Source organism: Electrophorus electricus, chromosome 4 (genome assembly GCF_013358815.1).
Source record: "Electrophorus electricus isolate fEleEle1 chromosome 4, fEleEle1.pri, whole genome shotgun sequence".
Taxonomy (NCBI): Eukaryota; Metazoa; Chordata; class Actinopteri; order Gymnotiformes; family Gymnotidae; genus Electrophorus; species Electrophorus electricus.
Window position 1 is genome coordinate 11540261 of NC_049538.1, and position 23491 is coordinate 11563751.

At 38.4% G+C, this 23491-nt stretch overlaps 2 protein-coding genes across 2 annotated transcripts; one reads left to right on the forward strand and one right to left on the reverse strand.

Annotated features, from left to right (window-relative positions):
* The first annotated feature begins 6939 nt into the window (after positions 1-6939).
* Positions 6940-9930, forward strand: LOC113592364 (extracellular calcium-sensing receptor). The gene is made up of 6 exons (XM_027033235.2): positions 6940-7142; positions 7237-7519; positions 7625-8440; positions 8531-8752; positions 8827-8950; positions 9029-9930. The coding sequence occupies exons 1-6, from the start codon at positions 6940-6942 to the stop codon at positions 9928-9930; spliced, it is 2550 nt and encodes an 849-aa protein (XP_026889036.2).
* Positions 9931-16666: 6736 nt separating this feature from the next.
* LOC113569247 (extracellular calcium-sensing receptor-like) lies at positions 16667-20658 on the reverse strand. The gene is made up of 6 exons (XM_035525596.1): positions 20435-20658; positions 19960-20257; positions 18857-19690; positions 18143-18364; positions 17655-17778; positions 16667-17562 (listed from the first exon to the last, which is right to left on the reverse strand). The coding sequence occupies exons 1-6, from the start codon at positions 20656-20658 to the stop codon at positions 16667-16669; spliced, it is 2598 nt and encodes an 865-aa protein (XP_035381489.1).
* Positions 20659-23491: the final 2833 nt, after the last annotated feature.

Genomic DNA, 23491 nt, shown 5'->3' on the forward strand with positions numbered 1-23491 from the left:
TTGTTTGTTTAAGATACTTCCATGTCTATCCTATTTTCATAAGAGCTGTGGGAAGCATACATTTAAAGTTCACATTTCTGCTTTTGCTGAAACATCACTACAGCCACTGGGCAAATATAAAGCATGTAACTACTAAATTCAACATCCAAACACACAGAAATGAGAAGAAAGGCATGTTGTTGTCCTATGCCAGAGTTTTGCTGACTGGAGCATGGTATATAAATAGTACAATCAGTCTGTGGCCCATGACCAAGGCCTGGAATTTCTCATGTAGCTTGAATGAGATAAGTGAAATGATGAATGAAGATGGGTTTATAACATCTCAAATTCCATGTCTTGCTGAGAAATTACTTATTCCAAGGCTGTTGGATAAACAGGAGATCATTTTCATCAAACCTTTGTGGAAGAACATGTTCTACCATCACCTGTCAGTTTCTGCAGCTCTATTATATGACTTCACTCAGGCACATGTACACAATATAACTGGCAACATCTATGCTATAGTAAAAGAGACCAGAGGGAACTATGCATTCAATTTTGCTTTACACTGCACTGGCTTTAGCAAATACAAGGTAAGATTAAACAACACATTTGTGGCTTTCTTGCACTGTGAATGTTTCCCTGACAGCAATAACAGCTAATTTATTTGTTTTGAAAAAAAAAAAAATAGTACAGGAGCTTAGACCAAAATAAAAACTGATCAAAGAAAATAAACTTTAGTACTAATTAAACTGAGTCTACAGTTTCTTCTTGACAAGGAAATTGTGTAGCAATCACACTACAGAATGAATTTGCTTACATTTTATGTGTAGAAATATATGCATCTAATGAGCTGCTTACCAAGAAAACTAACAGATGAAAACCATACATCTGAAGGATGTTTAAATACAAACTGGCCCACATTCAAACAGTGCCAAAAAGGTGAACCTTTTCTGTTTAAAAATAATACCACATTCACAGCACAAGACACAAATAAGGAATGGTCATAACTGAGGTACTGCTATGTTGATTGTGATATGCTTTCCCCTATCTGTTTAGTTGCCAAACAAAACATTCTGCATCTGTTGAAGAGCTACTGGGTTGCTGTCATCAAAGGCCTAGTTCAAGCAGGAATTATGGGATTGTTGCTGTTTGCTGTGTCACTTTATCTGCTCTGTCGTACAGCAGCTATTATGCTCATCAGCTACCAGCAAAAGAAACCCTGCCAGCCACAGAGCCAACTCTAAAACTAAGCTTCTTGCTGCTTTTCACCATTTCATGGTGCTCTCCCTGTCCACTTACACTCACTGCTCAACCATCTGGATGTTCTTTGCGAAGTCCGACACACTGCATTTGGTATTACCTTCATCTTCTGCATCTCTTGTGTCATGGGAAATACAATAGTGGTTTAATGGCCTTCAAGGCTATACTTTCGTGTAAAGTCATGAAATGGTTTAGGCACAAATTCAGTGTTCTTGCAATCATTCTCTTCCAGGTCTGCATTTGTTTGTTTTGGTTAACAGATAATACCTCTTCCCTAAACATAAATATGAACCAGAAAGAACATATCAATCTAGAAAGTGACTCAGGCTCTGCACTAGATCAATTAAGACACATTGCAGTGTTGTCTTTTTTTTTGGCATTTATAGTCAGGAAAAAACCCTTTACTGTGGATATCTATTTATACCTAAACATACCCATATTTACTGGCATGATAGTATGGACACTGTTAGTTAATGCTGGAGCACAACAGTGTATGTTTAGCAAGTGACCTGTATGCAGCGGTATAGAGCTCTTATAATTATATAGGTCAAGGAATTTAAAATTTAAATGTAAAAAAATGTGTGCCAGATTTATTTATATAGCGCTTTTTACAACAGCTGTTACAATACAGCCTTACAAATGTCAGAGTCCAAGCACCCAGTGAGCAAGCTAAGGTGATGTGGTAAAAAAATTAAAATAAAAAGATTAAATTGTTTTGTACCTCAAATCTGATGGTGGTATGGCTGAAATTATATTTGCTCAGAGGCTGAGAAAAATAAAACATTTAAAATTGCTAGCAACAGACAATACATTTTGGATTCTTTTGATTCACAAAAAAAATGGAGATAGTTTACCAAGTTCACCAAGGAGGGCAGTGATAGCTCAGTGGTTAAGGTAATCAGAAGGTTGCCAGTTCAAGCCCCACTACCACAGTCATAATTGTAAGTCACTTTGGATAAATGTGTCAGCTAAATGCCATAAAGTGCAAGTGTACTAGACCTAAGTACAGGTAGTAGTACTGACCTATCACACTTCAGTATCTCACATTCTACAGTAAAAAAAGAAACTCCACAGGTTAGACACAAAATAAGATCACCGCATTTGGTTAAAAGCACAGAAAAGGTTGACAGCACTTGTGTCATTCCGAACAAGGCAGAGGAGCAAGATGTAAATGATGGGAGCAGAATTGTTTATTTAGGAAATCCAGACATTAAAGAAACAAAAACAGGAAATACAACACAGGCTACCATCAACGAGGCTGGAGATGTCTGAAGATGCAGAGGCTTTATGAAGCCAATGGGACACACTGAAAGCAGGGACCTGCAAGATTGAGTGAACGAGGGAAGGTGTGGGGAATTAGAGATTAACGCTCTGATGATTGGGAATAGGAAGGTAACTAAGGTGTGTCATGACTACGGAATGCCAAATGGGCCGTGACAGTACCTCACACCCACACAATTGACCCCAAAGACTATCCCAGGCGACCCACATGGCTCGGTGGAAGGACCTGATGGAAACCCACCAGGTCTTGGTGGCACTAGAAACACGAAGGATAGAGTTGACATTGGGGCTCTTGACAGAGTTATATTGGATGGGAATAAATCTGCAGGAGTATCAGGGATGTCTGGTGAGTGATGTGACTCTTTCCCCCTGAGTCCACTATGGCTTTAACAGAGGTTGTATGTAACTTTTGCTTGAAGGCAATAGAACTGGTCTAAGGAGGAAGAGATACTCACCTTTGAGCTACATAGCTTAAGCTCACCAGCAGAGGGCAGGTTCAGCAAACATGGTTCACACCACCACAGTAGTGGGAGTGTCTCCCCTTCTCTGCAGAGAAACGAACACTGCCCTGCTGCATGGGTTCACCTGGGACGAGCGCTCCCACACAGGATTGGGCAAGGCTTGCATATAGGATAAGTACCAAAGTGAGAACCGTTTCTCCTCCAGATGGTATGGTCTACAATGTCATCTTGGGATCTCATCCCCTCACAATAGGCAAGATTGGCTTGGTGGTCTCTCTTCAGTGCCTCCCTGAGTATGTCAGCAAGAGCCTCTTGATTCCAGTTGGTGGTAGCTGCCACAGTCCAGAATTCTAGGGCATACACCACTGCTGAGCAGCAGTCCTGCTTGAAATGCAGTAGGGCATGACTGCAAGCTCTACCCTACTATGGATGGTTACACTGACTTGAGCAGGCAAACAACGTCAGGAGTCAATCACCAGCATGGTGCCCTAGAGTTTGGCTCTCCCAGTGAGCCTTCTAATGACAAACTCCACCTTGCCATGGTCAAGCATCATTGATTAATAAGCAAAGTACAAGTCACTGTCATAGGCTTTCAGAGTAGTGATGTAGTAGGACTGATATCTCAAATATGTGGGCCATGCAGGGGTACCAATCATGGTTACCAGGCTCGGCGAGAGGGCCTCCACACAGCTGGTGAAGCAATTCAGGTTAACTCAAAGCTGGTAGATCTCCTGTTACTGTCCAACCAGGTCTTGTTGCTGCCAAATGATGGCTGTGCCTTGCCAGCTCAGTACCTCGGTCATGCAAGGATCACTCCCTGACTCCGTTCAGTCAACACCACATTCCCTGACAATCTGGACAAGGCAGAGATGTGAGGCACAAGTGATGGAAGCAGGATGCTTTATTAAAGTAAACCAGATAATAAATAAACAAAATTGAAGAAATACAACAGAGGCTACTATTCACAGAGCTAGAGCTGTCTGAAGACACAGCAAAGTTTTAGTCTCTAAAACCAGTTAATACAAAACACTGAAGACAAGGACCTGTGGGATTAAATAAAGATGAGTGTATGAGATACAGGTGTGACTGATTAGAGATTAGTACTCTGGTGATTGAGAATGAGAAGGTAATAATGAGGTGAGTCATCATTGGGGAACGTGAGTGGCCCAAAGGCTGGCTGGGTGCCAACTGGGGCTTGACAGTATCATTTGTCTAAACTTAAAGTAATAGATGAAAGGCACACAACTCATCTCAGTAGTGAATTTAAATTCAGTTGTTTTCCTTTTTCTGTACCAGAAGGGAAAGTTAGAGCATTATAAAATGCTATAAATGCCAGAAATTCCCAAATACAAAAGCATTGCTAGATGATATCAATCAGTTATATGATGATAAACTCCTATCTAAGTAGTTTGTATTAATGAAATGAGATTTCTGGTTATTATTCTGACTTCCATATAATTATTTTTTTACTAACAGCTGATGAACAACATTTAGTAAAAATCAGTGGGTTTAAAAGAAACCTGAATTCATTCTATTATTTTAATGCACAATACTTCATCACAAGAACCATCTGCAAATGAACAGACATTTCAGAATTCTGATTTCATATTACACTGAATGTGTTCAATAGGCATGAAATAAATAATAAGATTATAAATTAATTCAAAAATGAAGTTTTTGCTAAGTGTTAATGTCTGCACTGCAGAAACAAATAAATGTGCAATTATTTATCTTATTTAAATTTACAATGCCCTCTATATACTTATTTACACAGAGGAAAAAATCTACTCTGGGGACACCTGTGTTATGCTGCATAGAGAACTGATGAATAGGTTGTAGAAACTATAAAAGTCTGGATTTGACAGGATTGCTCCTTATAATCCTCTTGATGTTTTTTGAAAAAACAGGCTCAAGGATCTCACTGCAAGGTTATGTGTTTCTCACTTGACAAATCAACTATTTTAAAATGGTTTTGGTTACAAAACAAAATAAAAAGGTGAAAAGCCTAAGTATTGAAAACAATTTTTTTGCACACATTGTGACTGTGATATTATTGTTCTAATAGATTACATATTATGTAACAACTGGCAAAACAATTGGCGTTTGATGTTACATAAACAACATCTGTTTTTATATTTTCATTCAAGCTTATCTCAGAGAGTTGGGTAAAAAAAATGGGTAAATGTAAATGTTATCTATAATCTCACGGTAGCGGGCAGGAAAAGAAGCAGAACTGAAGACAACTGACGTTTTGTAAAATGTCTTGCAAATGGGTCAGATATTTGAAAGCTATCATGATGGCCATAGAGGACATAAAAACAATCTTTCTTTGAATATTGAAAAGACAAAAAAGAAAGTTCAAGACTGCTAGAATTAACAAAATCTGCATTTTACTGTGCTTGGGAAACCTGAGAGCAAAGAACTGAAAAGCATTGTAAAAATGGCACTGAAAGTTATGGTAAAAAAAAATGCCACAAAGGATGCCATGTGCAGTGTTATGTGTGTGCTGACCAGCCAGCTCAAAGGTAGCTGAAAAATGAAAAGTGGCATACCATATTTGTCCATGCAGTGTATGTATACAAATGCATGCACACGAACAGATACACACCCGCAATTCTTACTTCATCAGCTGTGCAAAGTGCCCCTAAGGCTTCATGAACTTTAACATAAACTGTTTTCACTATATTTAGACCTTTGCCCAAATCTGCTTCTTTTTATTACCTCTACATATTTAATGATGGCCCCAAGCCCAATCCTCAAAGCATCTGTCTTCAGTTTAAATGGTCAAAATTGGGGTTTTGTAGCACAGGATCTTGACGCATGCAGGAAGGGGCACTGCCAGGGATTTTGGGCCCAATTTGGCTCAAAGGAATGAGTCACAGGCTTTTAGAATCATCCTATACCCCAACATATGGAGCCAGCACATGCAGGCATTACGGTCCTAGAAAACTGCCTCACAGTCCTGCTTCCATATAACCTTTTGTGTGCAGTCCATCCATGTGAGTTAAGTCAATCATGAAGCTCAGGTAAAGTCTGAATCAACTTCCTGTAGCAACTATGCCCATAAATGACCTCACCTTCCATTTACTGCAGGGTACTGGGCAGGTGGTGATGGCTTTCACCTTGTCTATATGAGACTGTATGGTTCTCCCTCCTAGGATATAACCCAGATGTGACTGATGCATTTGGAAAAGTGTGAAGGAGAAAAAGAGAGAAATTGTTTGACTTTTTGGGCATTACAATCTTTTTTTAGCCTCACCAGTACAAGGCTACCTAGGTTTTAGCTGAGTTATTTGAATAAACAGTTTGCTTACTACATACAGTTCATTTTAGAATAGTTTTATATGCCTCTATAAAACTGTATATAAATGTACACGTTCTACTCTAGTGTGGCTTGTCCCCTGGTATGCCTCCTCTTTAAGGCATTTTGCACTTACTAGCACCTGCATTAATTAAGGCCTTGTATGTTTTACTTCTATTGTCTCAATGTTGAAAAAAACCCTTCTTAACGATCTAGATTCAAATATTGAATATTGACATTAATATGCAATTTCATAAATAAAATGGAAGCTAACAGCAAAAGCATATTCTTCTCATATCAACTTTGCTAAATATTACTGATAATGAGCTGTGCTGATAACTGGAGTGCTGATTATCACTTGTGTAGAATTGGTGGTGTGAAGAGGGCTGCAAAATGTTTATACATCAATATCATGTCACTGATTTGTCCCATGGCTTCTCCATATGTAAGGGCATCCCCTAACATTCAAATAATTTTGTAATGCATAAAGAATTTACATCATACTCTGCAAACTAGTCCTACCTCTAAAGAAAATATGGTCAGTTCTAGGACACACCCCTGGTAAGAACCACCCTATAGCATGCATGGCAAGCAAAAATGCAGTGTATAAAAGAAGTCACCTCATTCTTATCCTCTTCAGGTTGCTGAGTAGCCATGGGAAAGCTTAATATAATACATCTATGTTTTCTGCTTTGTACAAAAATGGGTTGTGCATGTGAGCTACAACACAAGTTTGAAATGCGAGATATGTATAAAGAAGGACACATTATGATAGGTGGCATTTTTCCTATCTTTAACAAACAGGAGGATATGCTTGTTTCTTTTGAGAAAGAACCACATAATGCTGAATGTAAAGGGTGAGTTTAAAACTAATTTTTGTAAGTAACGGAACAGCTGACAAACGTATAAATGTTTTGTTTGGGTTTTTTGCACTGCTAAAATATTCACCAGATTTGATCTGCGAGCATTTCGCTGGACTAGGATGATGATGTTTGCAATAGATGAAATAAACAATGATGATTATTTGCTACCAAACATCTCTTTGGGATATAAAATTTTGGACTCTTGTGCCTCTCCAACTAATGTATTGCGAGCTGCCCTTACTCTTGTGAGTGGATCAGAAGAAAAGGATTCTTCCTGTCATCCACCTCCCATATCAGCTCTTATAGCCGAGTCTGGATCTACCCAGTCCTTAGCTGTGGCTGAGGCACTCGGACCATTCAGAGTGCCAATGGTATTTACTCAAAAAAACACCAAGAAACATGTAATACTAAATTTCTAAATATTTCATGAAGGTCTTTTAGACTTCTTTCAATGTTCAATTCATTTGTTTGAATAGGTAAGTTACTTTTCAACATGTGCATGTCTGAGTAACAAAAGGAAATATCCCACATTTTTCCGCACCATACCAAGTGACTATCACCAAGCAAAGGCTTTAGCTTTCCTGGTCAAACGATTTGGCTGGAAATGGATTGGTGCTTTACAGTCTGACAATGATTATGGAAGAAATGGTATTTCAGCATTCGCAAAGGAGGTGGAGGCACTTGGTGTTTGTATTGCATTTGTTGGGACAATTCTGCGGACATATCCCCAAAATAAAATCCTTGAAGTTGTTGAGATGATAAAGCAACCAACAGTTAAAATGATTCTTGCATTTGTGCCAGAAGGAGATCTCTATCCTTTAATGCAAGAAGTGGTAAAACAGAACATAACAGGAAAACAGTGGATTGCAAGTGAAGCCTGGATAAGTGCAGCCCGACCATCCACTCCAGAGATGTTCCAATCTTTTAGAGGGACAATTGGATTTGTGGTCCAAAAGATGGCCATCCCCAAACTGGGACCAATTCTAAAAGATATCAGCCCTTACCATAATTCAGAGTCCAGCTTTGTCACTGATTTTTGGGAAACAGTGGTGGGCTGCAGGCCTGTATCTTCAGTAAATATTTTATATAACAGTACAAAAGTATGCACAGGAACAGAAAAAATTAATTACACAAACCAATTTTTTGACATTACACAACTCAGAATCACATATAAAGTCTATCAAGCAGTATATGCGATTGCACATGCGCTTCATCATTTAATGTTTTGTGAAATGCCAGAGACCAATATATCAAGACTATGTCTTAATGCATCACAAATTACCCCAAATATGGTAAGCACTGGTGTTTCAACTGCATTCCATTTAAGCATTAATAGTACTGTTAACTGATACATGACCTACAGCATATTCTTTTTTCATAAGGTAAATGAACATTTAAAAAAAGTACATTTTGTGGATACAGTTGGGGAAAAGGTGTTCTTTGATGAGAATGGAGACCCACCTGTTTCCTATGAAGTAATAAACTGGCAAATGAGGGATGGGATAGTGCAGCATATTCCAGTAGGCCATTTCAGCACCTCTGTAAATGGAACGTATGAACTTGTGATTGTTGAGGACAAGATTGTCTGGAGCACAGGAAATCAGGTAATAAAATACATCTATCCTTTTTTTTCTATTTCAATTTATTGAGTCATCTTAAATGCATTCTAATATGCCAGACGCCAAAAGCTGTTTGCTCAGAAATTTGCCCACTTGGCACAAGAAAAGCACAAATCAAAGGACTGCCTGTGTGCTGTTTTGACTGCATCTCATGTGCTGATGGGTCTATATCAAATACTACAGGTAAAGTTATCAATTTTTATATTAATATTCACTAAGTTTATTACTATTCTGAGTATCACATATTTGTTTCTATTATAGGAGCAGTAGACTGCATCACCTGCCCTGAGGAGTACTGGTCAAATGAAAGAAAGAACAGTTGTGTCATGAAAATCACGGAGTTCCTGACATACACTGAAACAATGGGGATTGTTCTAACTGCTCTGTCACTATTTGGTGCATGTTTAGCTTTTTCGACCATGGTGGTGTTCATATATTTTCGAGACACACCAATAGTAAAAGTAAATAATTCAGAGCTTAGCTCACTGTTACTTCTCTCTCTTTTCTTCTGCTTCCTCTGTCCTCTCACATTCATCGGTGAGCCTACAGATTGGTCTTGTATGTTACGTCACATAGCATTTGGCGTCACCTTTGCCCTCTGCATTTCCTGCATTTTGGGGAAAACCATAGTTGTTGTGAGTGCCTTCAGAGCAACACTACCTGGAAACAATATGGCAGGAAAGTTTGGACCTGCACAACAAAGGGGCATTGTGTGGTCATGCACTGCAATTCAAATTGTTATTTGCATTCTTTGGCTAAAGATTACTCCTCCATTCCCTGATAAGGTTTTTGAGCAACATAATAAAAAAATTATTTTAGAATGTAATACAGGTTCTGACATAGCATTTTGTGCAGTTCTAGGGTACATTGGCCTTCTCGCTGTGATTTGTTTGATATTGGCCTTTTTAGCCAGGAAGTTGCCTGATAACTTTAATGAAGCCAAATTCATCTCATTCAGCATGCTCATATTCTGTGCAGTTTGGATCACCTTCATTCCAGCTTATGTGAGCTCTCCTGGAAAGTACACAGTAGCTGTAGAAATATTTGCAATTTTGTCTTCTGCATTTGGCTTGCTGTTATGTATTTTTGTACCAAAGTGTTATATCATTTTAATCAAACCAGAAAGAAACACAAGAAAACATGTAATGTCCAAAAAATCCTAAGCACACATAATATCCAATGCAAATTAAACCTCTTTTTAAATGATCGTTTTAAAATGGGCCTATCAGTAGACGTTTACATGCAAAGTTTATTCAAAAACGTCTTACACTGTGATTAAATATCTTATTAATTTTGCACATTTAAAAGTCACATATTTAAAAAGTACCCTATGAAATGTAGAAAACACTACCAGGAAAGAAATCAAGTTGTGTTCTACGTTTGAACTCTACAAACGTCTACCAAAACTAAAGACAAAACACATTTCCCTTCTGAAAAACTAGCTAGCTAATAGCAATGCGGTATAAAACTAATTTGCTAGCGTGACCTAACAATGATATTAATTAAAATCTAGCCATCTACCTTAAGTTAGCTAGGTTAGGTTAGCTAGCTAACCTAGACTTCTAGACTGACGACTACGGTATTTAACGTAAAGCGCTGTTTAAAAAATAGGCTACCCTAAACTGAGTTTTTTTCCAATTATTTAAGCCTTGCTTGTGCATGTTTCAATGGTTAATACAATTTTTAAAGCTATTACCCAGCTAGTTAATTATTATTCGGATCTGGTAGAACGCTATAGAACTAATACGACGAAGTAGATTGCTAGTTATCTAACCTATAAACTAGTTAGTGTTCGTCAGCAAGATAACTGACGATAACATTAGAACTATGAAGTGTCAGGGATCTATGAGCGTAGGCTGTGTATTTGTTGATCACTTTAGACTAAAAACCTATCAAATCTGTATACTTTACCTTTAACTATGTATCACGTTTTTATTTAAGATATAGACAAACCTTGTGGTTTCCGGCTGAAGCCCTATTTGGACGGGATTAGTTGTACCTACACGATCAGTCATTTTTACAGACTGCGAGTTCCCACGTCAGTAAATGCCAAACGACAAGCATAAATAACCCAAGATTATTATAATGCAGGGCGCATTGCCATGAAAGCACTCGAGCATTTACTTGCGTTTTATAGCTGCTGGTATTAACATACCAAAGGTCATTTCAGAGGAGTGACATTTCTGGTAATGTCAGAATGGATCTACATGTTTCAATTTTCCAAAAACACATTATTTTTCACCCTCTGTCTGAAACACTGTTAGAGCTCCTTCCTTCCAGATGGGCCCTGTCTGCTCTGATTGGTCAGTTCGCCCACCCCGTTCTGCCCCGGTCTTGCTTTTGGTCTATCAGACACAGGTGGGCCACTTGAGGAACATTGTTATTAAAATAACTGATATAAGCATTCCACAAAAGACCCAAATGTGAGCTACATCAGCCTTTCTAATTTGACTCACTTCTGGTGGAGGTTTGGTAATGGTATGTTACAGATCTGGCTGTACAAGTCGGATGACTGGCCATTCCCTAGCGTCATATTTTTATGGTTTCCTGTCTCGTCATTGGTTCATTTTCTCCATTCTTGCTCCAGTCCTTGTTTTGGTTTTCACCTCATTTGTATCACCTGTGCATTGCTAGACCTCATTACCCTGTGTATGTAAACCCTGCATTGCGGCCTGTGTGTTTGCTGGTCATTTCTAGTGTTTGTTTATATCATTACTTGTATCATTTTTACATTATGCCTCCCATTTTGTCATTGTGTTGTGTTTCATGCAGTTTAAGATGTATTCTCGTACTCTATGCATTTTCTTATCGACCCTGGACTGTTCTAACAGATCTGATTGTGGATTTTACCTTAATAAATCTCGCTCTTCTCAGCGTGTGTGTCCAGCTCGTGATCGCTCCACGTAACAGGGTTAGATGAGAGAGAGAGAGAGAGAGAGAGAGAGAGAGAGAGAGAGATAGTATTTACAAACTGTCAAAATGATTTATTGCTTGATTTGACTGAGTGATTTGACAGCTGTCAATCATCCCCCACACCTCCTCCCCCCTACCCATACAGGACAAAAATTGAATATTGCCCATCACCCCTCCCACTCCTCTCCCATTAGTTGATTCTCTAAGAAGTCACACCTCCTCCCAACAACCCCCCCCCACCAGTTTTTCTCTACTTTCTCTCTTTGTTCAGTATCCTCTCTGACACACACTGCAGTCAGGGTTCATTGACACACTCATTCTCTCTCTCTCTCTCTCTCTCTCTCTCTCTCACACACACATACACACCTCCTCACATCTTATCTGCCATATGTACTCAATCAGGGCAATAAGTAAACTTTTCACAAAACATCATAAAGTTTTCTTTTATTTATTTATTTTTCTGTGATCTCTAAACAAATGTGTTTACTCTGTAAGTTTTATCACACTTGGTTTTTGTCCGTTAGCACACATTGGGCCCTTAACACTTTATAGTGCATTCCACATTACAGAGTGTTTTTGGGGAGGGGTGGATTGTAATTTACAGCTTTTATCCGAAAACCATTTATTTTCTCCACCTACATTTCTTTGTTAATGCCATGTTTTACGGTACTTCACTCCTTTAGTTCACAGTCGTATTTGATACATCTGAAAACTTCTGTCAAGACCTCAGAACATTGCTCAACCATTTTCAGATTGTCTAAGACTGCATTCAGATTGTCTAAGACTGTGTAGGTCAGATTACTGCTACGAAAACACAAAGAAGAGATATGAAACTTGTTGGGTGATACATATTCATTATACAAAATAGGATTCTACTGCCCCAAATGCGGAATGGTAGAACATTTGAGCCCCTTTAGCACAGGTAAAAAAGAACATAAATGTGCACAACCTTGGTGCAAAGTTTGCAGTGAAAAAATAGAATTGGAGGTCAAACATGAATGTTTCATACAACCGTTACAGGTAGAGATAGCAGACAAACATATATTTTATGATATCAAGTCCAGACAGGAAACGGACGTAGATACAGCTAATTTTATATGGTGCATGGGGCTGAAAGGGATGGGTGCATCGAAGCCTTTTTTAAAATGTTCCGTCAGAAAATTTGAAGGATACACATTTGTAGCACATAATGCAACGGGTTATGATTCCTTTCTTTTGTTAAATTACCTGGTAAAAGAAGGGGTTACTCTTACTATCATAGTGCAAGGGGGGAAAATTTGTGCTTTGAAGACATGGCTTAACAACAGAGATTTATAGACAGTCTCTCATTCCTACCTATGAAACTTAGCACCATTCCGAAAGCCATGGGGTTTACAAATGCTAAAAAAGGAAAATTCCTCCACTTCTACAACACCCTAGAGAATCAGAACTATGTGATTTCGTATCCTCAGCCTGAGTTTTACGGTATGGATATGATGAAGTCTCTGATAAAGTCTTTGACTTCAGAAAAGAGATTAAAGAATAATGCTGTAACAATGTTGTAACAAGATTTTGAAAACAGGGTGTAAAATTTTCAGGAGTGAGATTTTGAGAGACACAAGCTTTGACCTATTCAAGTCGATTACCATAGCATCTGTATGCATGAAAATATTCCGCACTATGTTCCTGCCCGAAAACACTTTGGCCATCCCTCCCCTAGATAATTACGTCAACTGTCAGAAATCTTTCTCGATGCCATCTATTCAATGGCTCAAGTACGTCTCAGACAAACAGAACATACCCATTCAACATGCACTTAACATTAGGGAAGCCAAGATCGTAAATAATTTTGTAGATGGTTACTTTGATGATGGTAAAACGCACAAAGCTTTCGAGTTTCTCAGTTGCTTTTATCACAGATGTGATACGTGCTTTCCATCATGAATGCCACAACTTTTAGGTAAAGCCTCAGAAACCTTCGGAGACATTCATCAGAACAGTCTTAATAAAATTCAGATGCTGCAGTGTATTCACAAATGATCTGTCACCATCATGTGGGAAAATGAATGGAATGACATGAAAAAGAATAGTGAAGATGTAAAAAAATTTCTCAAAACCTTTGACTTTTCAAAGCGCTTAAATCCTCGGGATGCTCTGTTTGGGAGTCGTACCAATGCCCTACAGCTCTATTACACAGCTCGACCTGGTGAAAGAATCAATTACTACGACTTCACCTCCCTCTACCCTTATGTGAAAAATGTAAAAATGTACCCCATAGATCACTCTGTTATCCTTTATCGTGACTTTGGGTCATTTGAAAACTACTTCGGCATCATCAAGGTTAAGGTTTTACCTCCCAGGGGGTTGTGGGCCCCTGTTCTTCCCTACCGGGTAAAGAATAATCTCTTGTTCCCTTTCTGTAGAACCTGCGCTGAGCAACAACAGCGTAGCTGTGATCATGGGGATGATGAGAGGGCCACGAGAGGTGCTTGGTGCAGTGTGGAGCTGATGACGGCCCTGCAGAAGGGGTACAGAGTGATGAAAGTATTTGAGATTTGGCACTTTCCTAATAGAACAAATGAGCTGTTTTCAGAATACATTAAAATGTTTTTGAAAACCAAACAAGAGAGCTCAGGTTATCCTTCCTGGGTGGTTGATGAAGCCAAAAAAAAAAAGGAGTATGTTCAAAAATATGAGGAGAACGAAGGCGTTAGGCGTTAAGCGTTAAGCTGGAGGAACAGAAAATTTCAGTTAACCCGGCCAAGAGGTCTGTAGCTAAACTCCCGATTAATTCTTTGTTGGGTAAGATGTGTCAAAAACCAGACAGGTCAAACACAGTTTTGATCAGAGATCCTGATGAGTTTTTAGAGTACATGTTCTCCAACCTGTACAATGTAAGTGATTTCTCTTTTCTGAACAGGGAGGTGGCAATGGTGTAGTGGCATCACAAGGACATCAGGTGCTATAAACTGGGGTACGCTAACGTTTTCATAGGTATTTTTACGACCGCATATGCTAGGCTCGAGCTGTCCAATTTGATAGACCGTTTACAAGACCGTTGCTTGTACACAGACATGAATAGCATCATCTTCAAAAGTCATCAAGATGATTGGATACCGCCTTTGGGCAATTGCCTGGGGGGTCTTACAAGTGAGTTGCACTGTGTTGTGATGAGATTGTAGAATTTGTCAGCTCAGGACCTAAAACACATGGGTATAGGACTCCCAAAGGTAAAACAACAATGAAAGCCAAGGGTATCACTTTAAACTATTCAAATGCTAAACTCGTAAACCTGAAATCTCTGACAGAACTGGTTGACGAATGTGTTAAAAATGGTGATCAGACTAGAGTACTTACGACCACCCACAATCAAATCGTGAGAGATAAAAAGGGCTTTCTGTTGAAAAACAAATCACAAATTAAAAGATTCAGGATTGTTTATGATAATCGTGTTTTGTTGCCTGATTTCAGGACTCTGCCGTACGGGTATTAAGAATCTGATTGTATATAGGATTTGTATTTTTTAGTGTTATTGTAAAATGTCTGTAACTCATTGTTTTGATGCTAGAATGCAAGTACCATTTTCATGTATCGTTTGTGGCAGAAATAGCAGAACATTTTTTTTTCATCAAAACATTACTTGAAAATTGTAATGAGACGTTGTCTAAAGTTCCTGATAACATTGTATGGTGTTATACATTTTGGCAACCTCTGTATGATGAGTTGATGAACAAAATAAACATTAATTTTGTGCAAGGAATACCAGAATCTTTGTGTGATGATGAACTGTTTCCCCTCAGCAAGACTAACCTTCCAGTTCTAGATGATTTGATGAATAACTCCAGTAAGAACGAAGAAGTAGAAAAGGCTTTTACAAAATATACTCATCACAGGAACCTGAGTGTATTGTATTTGGTACAGAATCTGTTTTTTCAGGGAAAGACAAGCAGAACTATCAACCTGAATGCAAACTACATGATTTTATTTAAGAACCCCAGAGACAAGTCACAGGTCAGCGTATTGGCTCGTCAGATGTATCCGGGAAATGCCAAATATTTTGTGGAATGTTTTCAAGACGCCACCTCTAGACCTTAAGCATATTTATTTGTAGACTTGAAAGCTCAGACACCAGAAATCCTTCATCTTAGGTCAAGCGCGTTTTCCTGGGAGACCCCTGCGATGTACGTTCCTAAGAAAAAAGCTTTAAATATTGAAAAAAAAAAATGTCTACATGACTACAGTAAAATCTAATGATGCTGAATACCCTTTATCAGTCATCCCCTCGGTAGAGGAAGGTTATATTATGCAAGGCATCAGTGGATCTCATACTTTCCATTTGCAAATTGGCTTTTAATCTACTCCGTGGTAATAGCCCTCTGACGGCTCGTCAGTATAGGCTTTTGAAAAGACATAAAAAGTGGATAAAACTGTTTGCTAATAAAAGAAAGTCTATAGATACAAAGAGAAAAGCTATTAATCAGTCCAGAGGTTTCCTCTTACTCTTGCTTATTGTAGCCGTACCCTTTAGAAGCAGTTTGATAGCATCACGCAAAGATTAAAATGGATACTGCAGAGAAGATGTATTTGGTACCACATCATCAGATAGAAAAACTTAGAAACATCACGTCCAATAAAACAAATTTAAGACAGACTGTGGAAAACGACCTAGACGAAGTGATGCGGCAGATTTGAAATTAAGTCGAACTGAATTCATTTTCAAAAAACTGAATTGAAACTACAATGTACCTAAATGAATTTAATTACTGCTTTCTTCTATTGGGGCAAAAATAAATGTAACCATTTTATTTCAAATCAATGGGTTTGTTTCTCACTGTCTGTTTGTATTTTTGTGTTTGGTGTGCCTGTATAGAAATATCAGACAAAAGCATTGTAGAATGATTTTTTTTAATTGAAGTATAAGATTTTTTTCCTGCAGACATAATACATACTTTTGTTATTCGTGAAAAAAAAGATATATTCATGTGTTTATGAGTGCTGGATTCAGGGCTATTTTTTCATCATATTCTTTCTAATGTTTTTTTCAGGTCTCAACAGCACAACATAACATTTTGGAGCAAATATACACAAAAGGAGACCAAAAGCAGAAGCTAATATGGCAAACACATGCACAGCAACCATGTACTTTCCACGAGTACTCACATAAACAGGGATGAAGGTTATCCACACAGCAAAAAAGATGACCATACTGAAAGTGATACATTTTGCCTCGTTGAAATTATCTGGAAGTTTTCTGGCCAAAAAAGCTGTTAAAAAGCATGTGCAAGCCAAGAGGCCAATGTATCCCAACACACACCAGAATCCTATCTCAGATCCCACATCACACTCTACAATTATAGTAGCACTCAGAAACTGAGTTCTATTAGCAGCAAAGGGAGGCTTGGTCGTTAGCCATATGATGCAAACAAGAGCTTGAATACAAGAGCAGAATATGACACTGAATCTCTGCTTAGCGGGTCCAAACCACTTCATGACATCACTACCAGGAAGAGTGGCCCTGAAAGCCATCAGAACCACAGTGGTTTTAGCCAAGATACAAGCAATGCAGAGCGCAAAGCTGATTCCAAAGGCTGTGTATCTGATCTGACAGCGCCAATCAGTGGGCTTGCCAATGAATGTCAGACCTATCAGAAAGCACACACAAAGGAACAAGAGAAGCATGAAGCTGAGTTCCATATTGTTGCCTCGGATGACAGGGGTATTCCTATACATCACAAACACACAAAGCACTGCCACAGTCAGACAGGCTCCAATAGTCGAAACCACCCAGAGCACTATACCCAGTGGCTCCCAAAAGGACAGGTATTCCAAGACCTTAGGCAAGCATTGATCTCGGGCTTGGTTTGGCCACATCTCCCTTGAGCATCTCAAACAATCATTTGAGTCTGTGAGGAAATGGATAAAAAACGTTGATATAATTCTGTAATGTCCAGATTTTCAGAGGACTGAGAAATGTCAAATAACCTCAGTTCAATACCTGTTTCATTGCTAATCTCTCCCTCAGCGCATGGTATGCAGTCAAAGCAGCATATGGGTTCACCCTTTCGCCTGGCCTTCCTGGAGCCTGGCAAACAACTTTGGCTGCACACTGACACCGGTGCCTAAAAACCACAGCACAGGGAGAGGGGCAGGGACTACATGGACTTCACTCTTGACATACTCAAGTGCATACAACATCCACATGAAATGAACAACCTCAAGCTTTGCAAATATTACACTTTACATATGTTATATATGCAATATGTTGGAAATAAAAGGAAGAAATGGTGAACAAGTTTGATTTAATAAATATTTCCCTGCCCTTGTGAGATTTGTTAAAAGCCTAATGTAAAATAAACAAAAAAAAACAACAAGATTATGCCATTTAAAGATAATGCCTTCTAAGGGAATCACAAATATGTAGTAAAACTGAATAACGAATAGCTGTATAAAAAATGATCTGCTGATGGATGAAATGGCACACACCTTGTTCCCACTGTGCCACATAATCACTGAATCATTTATGACTAGGTTCGTCTCATCCTTCAGTGAGGCATCATAGAAGCCCACTTTCACCAACTGAAGCGAGCCATCACTCGCAACCTGCCAGCTCATCAGGTCATAAGAGGCAATGGGATCCCCATGCTCATCGAAGCTCACATCCTCACCCAGAGTTGTAAAGTTTGCTCGTTTCATGTAGCTCAATAGCTATGGGGGAGAATAAATAGAAATATTAATGAAATGTCACATACAAGGCCTAATCCCTTCTCAAAATAGCTCTGAATGGGGAGTGTGAAAAGTTTAATGAAGGTGTTTTATGATTTAAACTGCACATAACTATTTAATAGTACAAAACCAGACATCCAAAGCACTTGTTATAACATTTTACTTATTGTATAGTACCTACAAATGGATTAAAAGGTTTTTAATTCATCTTTAGTTATGATATAATTAAGAGCACCACACATATTTTTGTATGAGTATTAGTTTTTTTGTGCATTCAATATTCAACATGTAAAGGATAAAACATTTAAATGTACTAGTTCTGTGTGTTCAATATTTATTTTCCAACATGTATAGGATATAACATGTAAATGTCAGGTAGTATTGTGCAGCATACAAATATGGAGGAAAAAAAGATAGATTGGAGTATTTAATATTGAAAACCTTAGAAACAAATTCAAAAATATATACACAAACCTGCCATGGCAGAAGGTACTTTAGGCTCCCACACGTTCCATTATGAAAGGGGCCCTGTCCTGGAACACAGGTGCTCATATCATGCAAGGCATGTGCTATAAGGTACACAGCCTTGTATACATTGTAGGACACTCTAAGCTGTGACACATCTGAATAGAGGGTGTACACATCATCCAGACTTTCCCTCCCAGTGCAGGCAACTCTGTTCAGGGCTTCCTGTCTGTGTATGTGTGTATTTAAGGATCCATTGACACGGCAGTTGAAAGTGTCCTCCCAAAATTCAGATAAAAAATGGGAGGTTTGAATGTTGGAGGTGTTCAGCAATGTGAGGTATCTATATAGGCTCGGGATTTCCCCCTTCCTAATGGCAAAACCCAGTGTCCCCTGTAATAGATCACTAAAATCACCCCACAGGGCATTTGATGTGGCCCAGGCTTCACTGGCGATCCACTGCAGATTCGTGATGTTTTGTCGTCGGCACTCTTGCAGGATGGTCTGCAGCGTTGATTCACTAGAGAAGTTGAGTATGACTGTGGCTGTGGAGTCTCGAATAATGTTCATTAACTCCCTCAGTGCTTCTTTGGAGAGAATGACGGGGTAGAAGTGCACATATGCAGGGCACACATTATACCTGACAGACTCCTTCAGAAACAGCTGAATGGCAAATCGTGCATAGTCTGAATCTGCGCCTATAAGCCCTACCCAGCTCCACTGGAAATAGTGGACTAGCTTTGCTAAAGCTTTAATCTGAAATTCATCACTTGGCATTGTCCGCATAAATGAGGGGAACTCTTTCTTATTGCTCAGACAGGAGCAGGATGCAAAGTAGCTTACCTAAGAGAATATACAAAAAGACAAAACCAACACTATTAGTAAAAAACTCTTTTTCATGCATTGATGCATATAATGAGGTTTTTTCTTTTCACACTAACATCTGATCCCACCCTAATGTATGGGATTCTAACACTCAGTGTGTAAATCAGTAGCCATTAAAACTACACAGCAAATCTGTGCTTCATTAACACGATGGGTTTGGATTTAAAACTTTCATATTACTCTTCATACAAAATTGTCTTACATATCCCAATACTCTGTAGCCTTACCAAAGGTATTTGGAATGAGCCCAGAGTTCTCAGCACAGCCATGGACACACCTGAAGAAGCATCTCCCACTATGACAGGAGATGGCTGCCTGCGCACATCTGCACAGCTTGCTCCTCTTTCTTTCTCTGGCTGCCCATTGACCAGGAGCAGTGATCTCTTCACTGACACGGGTATGTCATCACAGCTGTCATGAATGTGATAGCCCAGAGACAGCTTTGGTAACAGGTCCTGCCTCTGGTTAATCTCTGCCACTGCAAAGGTCATCGTCCTCATCCACCTCAGGGCTCGAGAACTAAAGCTGCATCACATTCAGAAAATATTTGATGCATGAACTCTGTATACATCATATGGAAATGTTTCACAAAGTTTTAGTAACAATAAATGATTGCCATGTTTAAACCAAACCAATAAGTGAATATAACTTGGCACAGAATATATTCTTTTTCATCTGTCACAGTACAAATATTTTACATACTCCTTGTACTCAGTTGCTGCAGGTTTGCTTTGGAAAAATCTCTCTGTTGGAACAGGGCTGTAATGCAGGGGGAAGAGGCCTCCCAGAATAACATCTCCATCCTGGTAGAAACTTTGGCTGCCTTCTTCTCCCTGATAGATGCACTCATTCTTATTTGTGGACAGACACCACATAGGCATGATCAGGAAAAGCCAGAATGTGAGCAGACATGCATGGTGTGCCATAACTGACACAGACTTACAAGACCTAGACAGGCATATATAACTAACATGATGAGCAGGGGATGGTCTTGACTTTTCCCAAAGAAACATGTGAACCAATGACAATGGCAGCTCCTGCTGTCAGCAATTTTATTACACAATCCATCCATTAATAAGATTGTATAAATCTACTTAGAAATAATAGTCATAAACTATTACTTAACTAATAATTTGCACTATTGGAACCATTTTAAAAACTAATTGTTTTTTATCAGACCTTTTTTATCTTTTCTTTTATCAAGTATTGCCCCACTGTACCTCAGTGGACTGACTGTTAAGTATGTACCCACAAGAGCTCTCAGATCTACTGACAATAACATATTAGTCATACCCACTCTCAGATCTACACAGAGCAACGTACTAGTCATACCCACTCTCAGATCTACTGACAGTAATATAGTAGTCATACTTACTACGTGACTAAAGACCAGCAAAGCAGCCTTATATTTATATTTATCTTTATACACACACACACACACACACACACACACACACACACACACACACACACATATATATATATATATATATATATATATATATATATATATATATATATATATATAAATTTTAGTTCATTTTCTATTTAAATCCACTATATCTAACTTTAATTTAATAAATTGTTTTTGTAATATTTTATTTTTATTTTTGGCAAATACCTTGTAATAAGCTTTTTTTATTCTGCTATCTTATGTGGGGCACTTTGAATTACCCTGTGCAAAAAAATGCTATGCAGATAATGTTGCCTTTCCATGAATTTGAAAGCTATCCATCAAAATTATCCAAACAACAAGTGGTTCATTGACATGGCGCCAGGAATCGGGTTTCCTCACTTTTATATGTACTTGATTTTGATTTTGATGGGAAAAATACACTAAGCAAAGCCTACAAAAGCTTTAATGCTTGATAATACTACAAGGCAGGATTTGTTGGTGTATTAAAGAGACAAGGACAGCAATGGATATTCAGGTTGTATGTGCATAGGTGTGTACAAATACTTGTATCTATTTTATTACAACTTTTATTAGAAAACTACAAGCTAGCTAGGCCTACTTTGGCCAACTCTGCTTCACAGAGACCCATCATTTAAGATGCCATAGAATGGAAAACTATTTACCTTTGCATAGTTGAATAAGGAGAGTTCAGTAGGCTACATAGAACTGACATACCCTGAACCTCAAACTCTGGTATAACCTTCTTCAAATGTAAAGAAGCAAAACAGGGTTATAAACCAGACCAATTCCAAAAAATCCTAGACTGTTATGTAACAGTCTTGATTGATTAATATTTATGCCTCTAAAATTTGCACAAACCAGCCCGTATTCTACCCCAGGCAACAGGCTATTACCGTGGATCAGTACAACTTCAAAAGTTCTGCAATTATTATGAACAACAAAATGATGGCAATGGAGTAGCAGCCATGGTTGACATTTGTATTTAACAGGATTGTGGACAATAACTGACAGGTGTTTCTAATGTAAAAGTATCACAGGTAAGCATATAAATATAAAGCTTGTCACTGCAGGGAAACCCTAAAGTGTTCAGTGCAAAGGTACCATATTTGAAAAGTGGCATTGAAAAGTGGAATTTGTTCAATATTCTATTACCCATTCAAGCCGAAATATTGCAACAGCTATGAACAACTTTATATAACCCGTAAACACAAATACCTCCTCAGCCGTTTTAACTTCTAAACTTAAGTATCATTTTAAAGAACCAATTGAAATTAACGATCCTGAATCATGTCGTGAGATGATAAACACACACTGCGGGACCACAGCCAGATATTCCCAAATGTTCTCTAAGGTAACAAAATTAATGTTACTTTGGGGACCATATTAGGACGTTGCTGAAGAGCCTGTTAATGTCAAACTGAACCAAATCTGCTATTAAAAATATAAATAAAATGAAGAATTGGCAATTCAAGATGGAACATATGGACAAATTTCCATACACTAAATATACAATTTTAAATAAATTCTCAACAAAACAACCTCAGCGTAAAGCTGGAGGGAACCCAATATGCACAAGACTTATCAATTACTGAGCAAGATCTTAAAGATAAAATGAAAATTATAAAATCTAAAAAGGACTTCTGGACCTGCTGGAATCCCAAATTAGATGCTAAAATGTATATTTAATTTGGGTATTGTGAAATACTATAGTTTGATTCCGGTTGTGGATTACTTCACTGAAATCTGAAACAATGGATTTATAACTCCAATTTCAAAAACTGTAGATACATTTGACCATAACAATTACCAAGGTGTTTGTGTTAACAGTAATCTGGGAAAGATTCTGGTAAATTCAAGATTTGTAAACTTCATCATTAAGCACAAGGTCTTGACTCAGCGGCAAATTACATTTTTACAAATTTATCACACCATGGATCATATATACACCCTACCCACCCTAATTGAAAAATATGTCACCCAAATAAAAACAAAATATTTGTGTGTCATCATGAGTCAGGAGCGAGGTGCATGTAAGGAACTTCTAAAAATTTTGTTGTTGTTTTTTTCCACTGAAATACATACAAAGACAGGGAGAAAATCTTTGAATAATGGGCTTGGCACAGTCTCTAGACAAGGTGGTTAGGAATCATCGATCCAAAGCTTGGGTATCTGTTGGGATTGAATAGAATGACTTAAATGAGGGACAGGTGTGGGTGATTAAGTGGGTGATGGGACAGGGGAAGTGGATGTGTGCTGTGCTTGGTGGATGTGGCCTGTGAGGGCTGGCTGAGTACTGGCTTGTTTGCATGCCTGATTGGCTTCAAAAAGGCTTTTGATTCTAT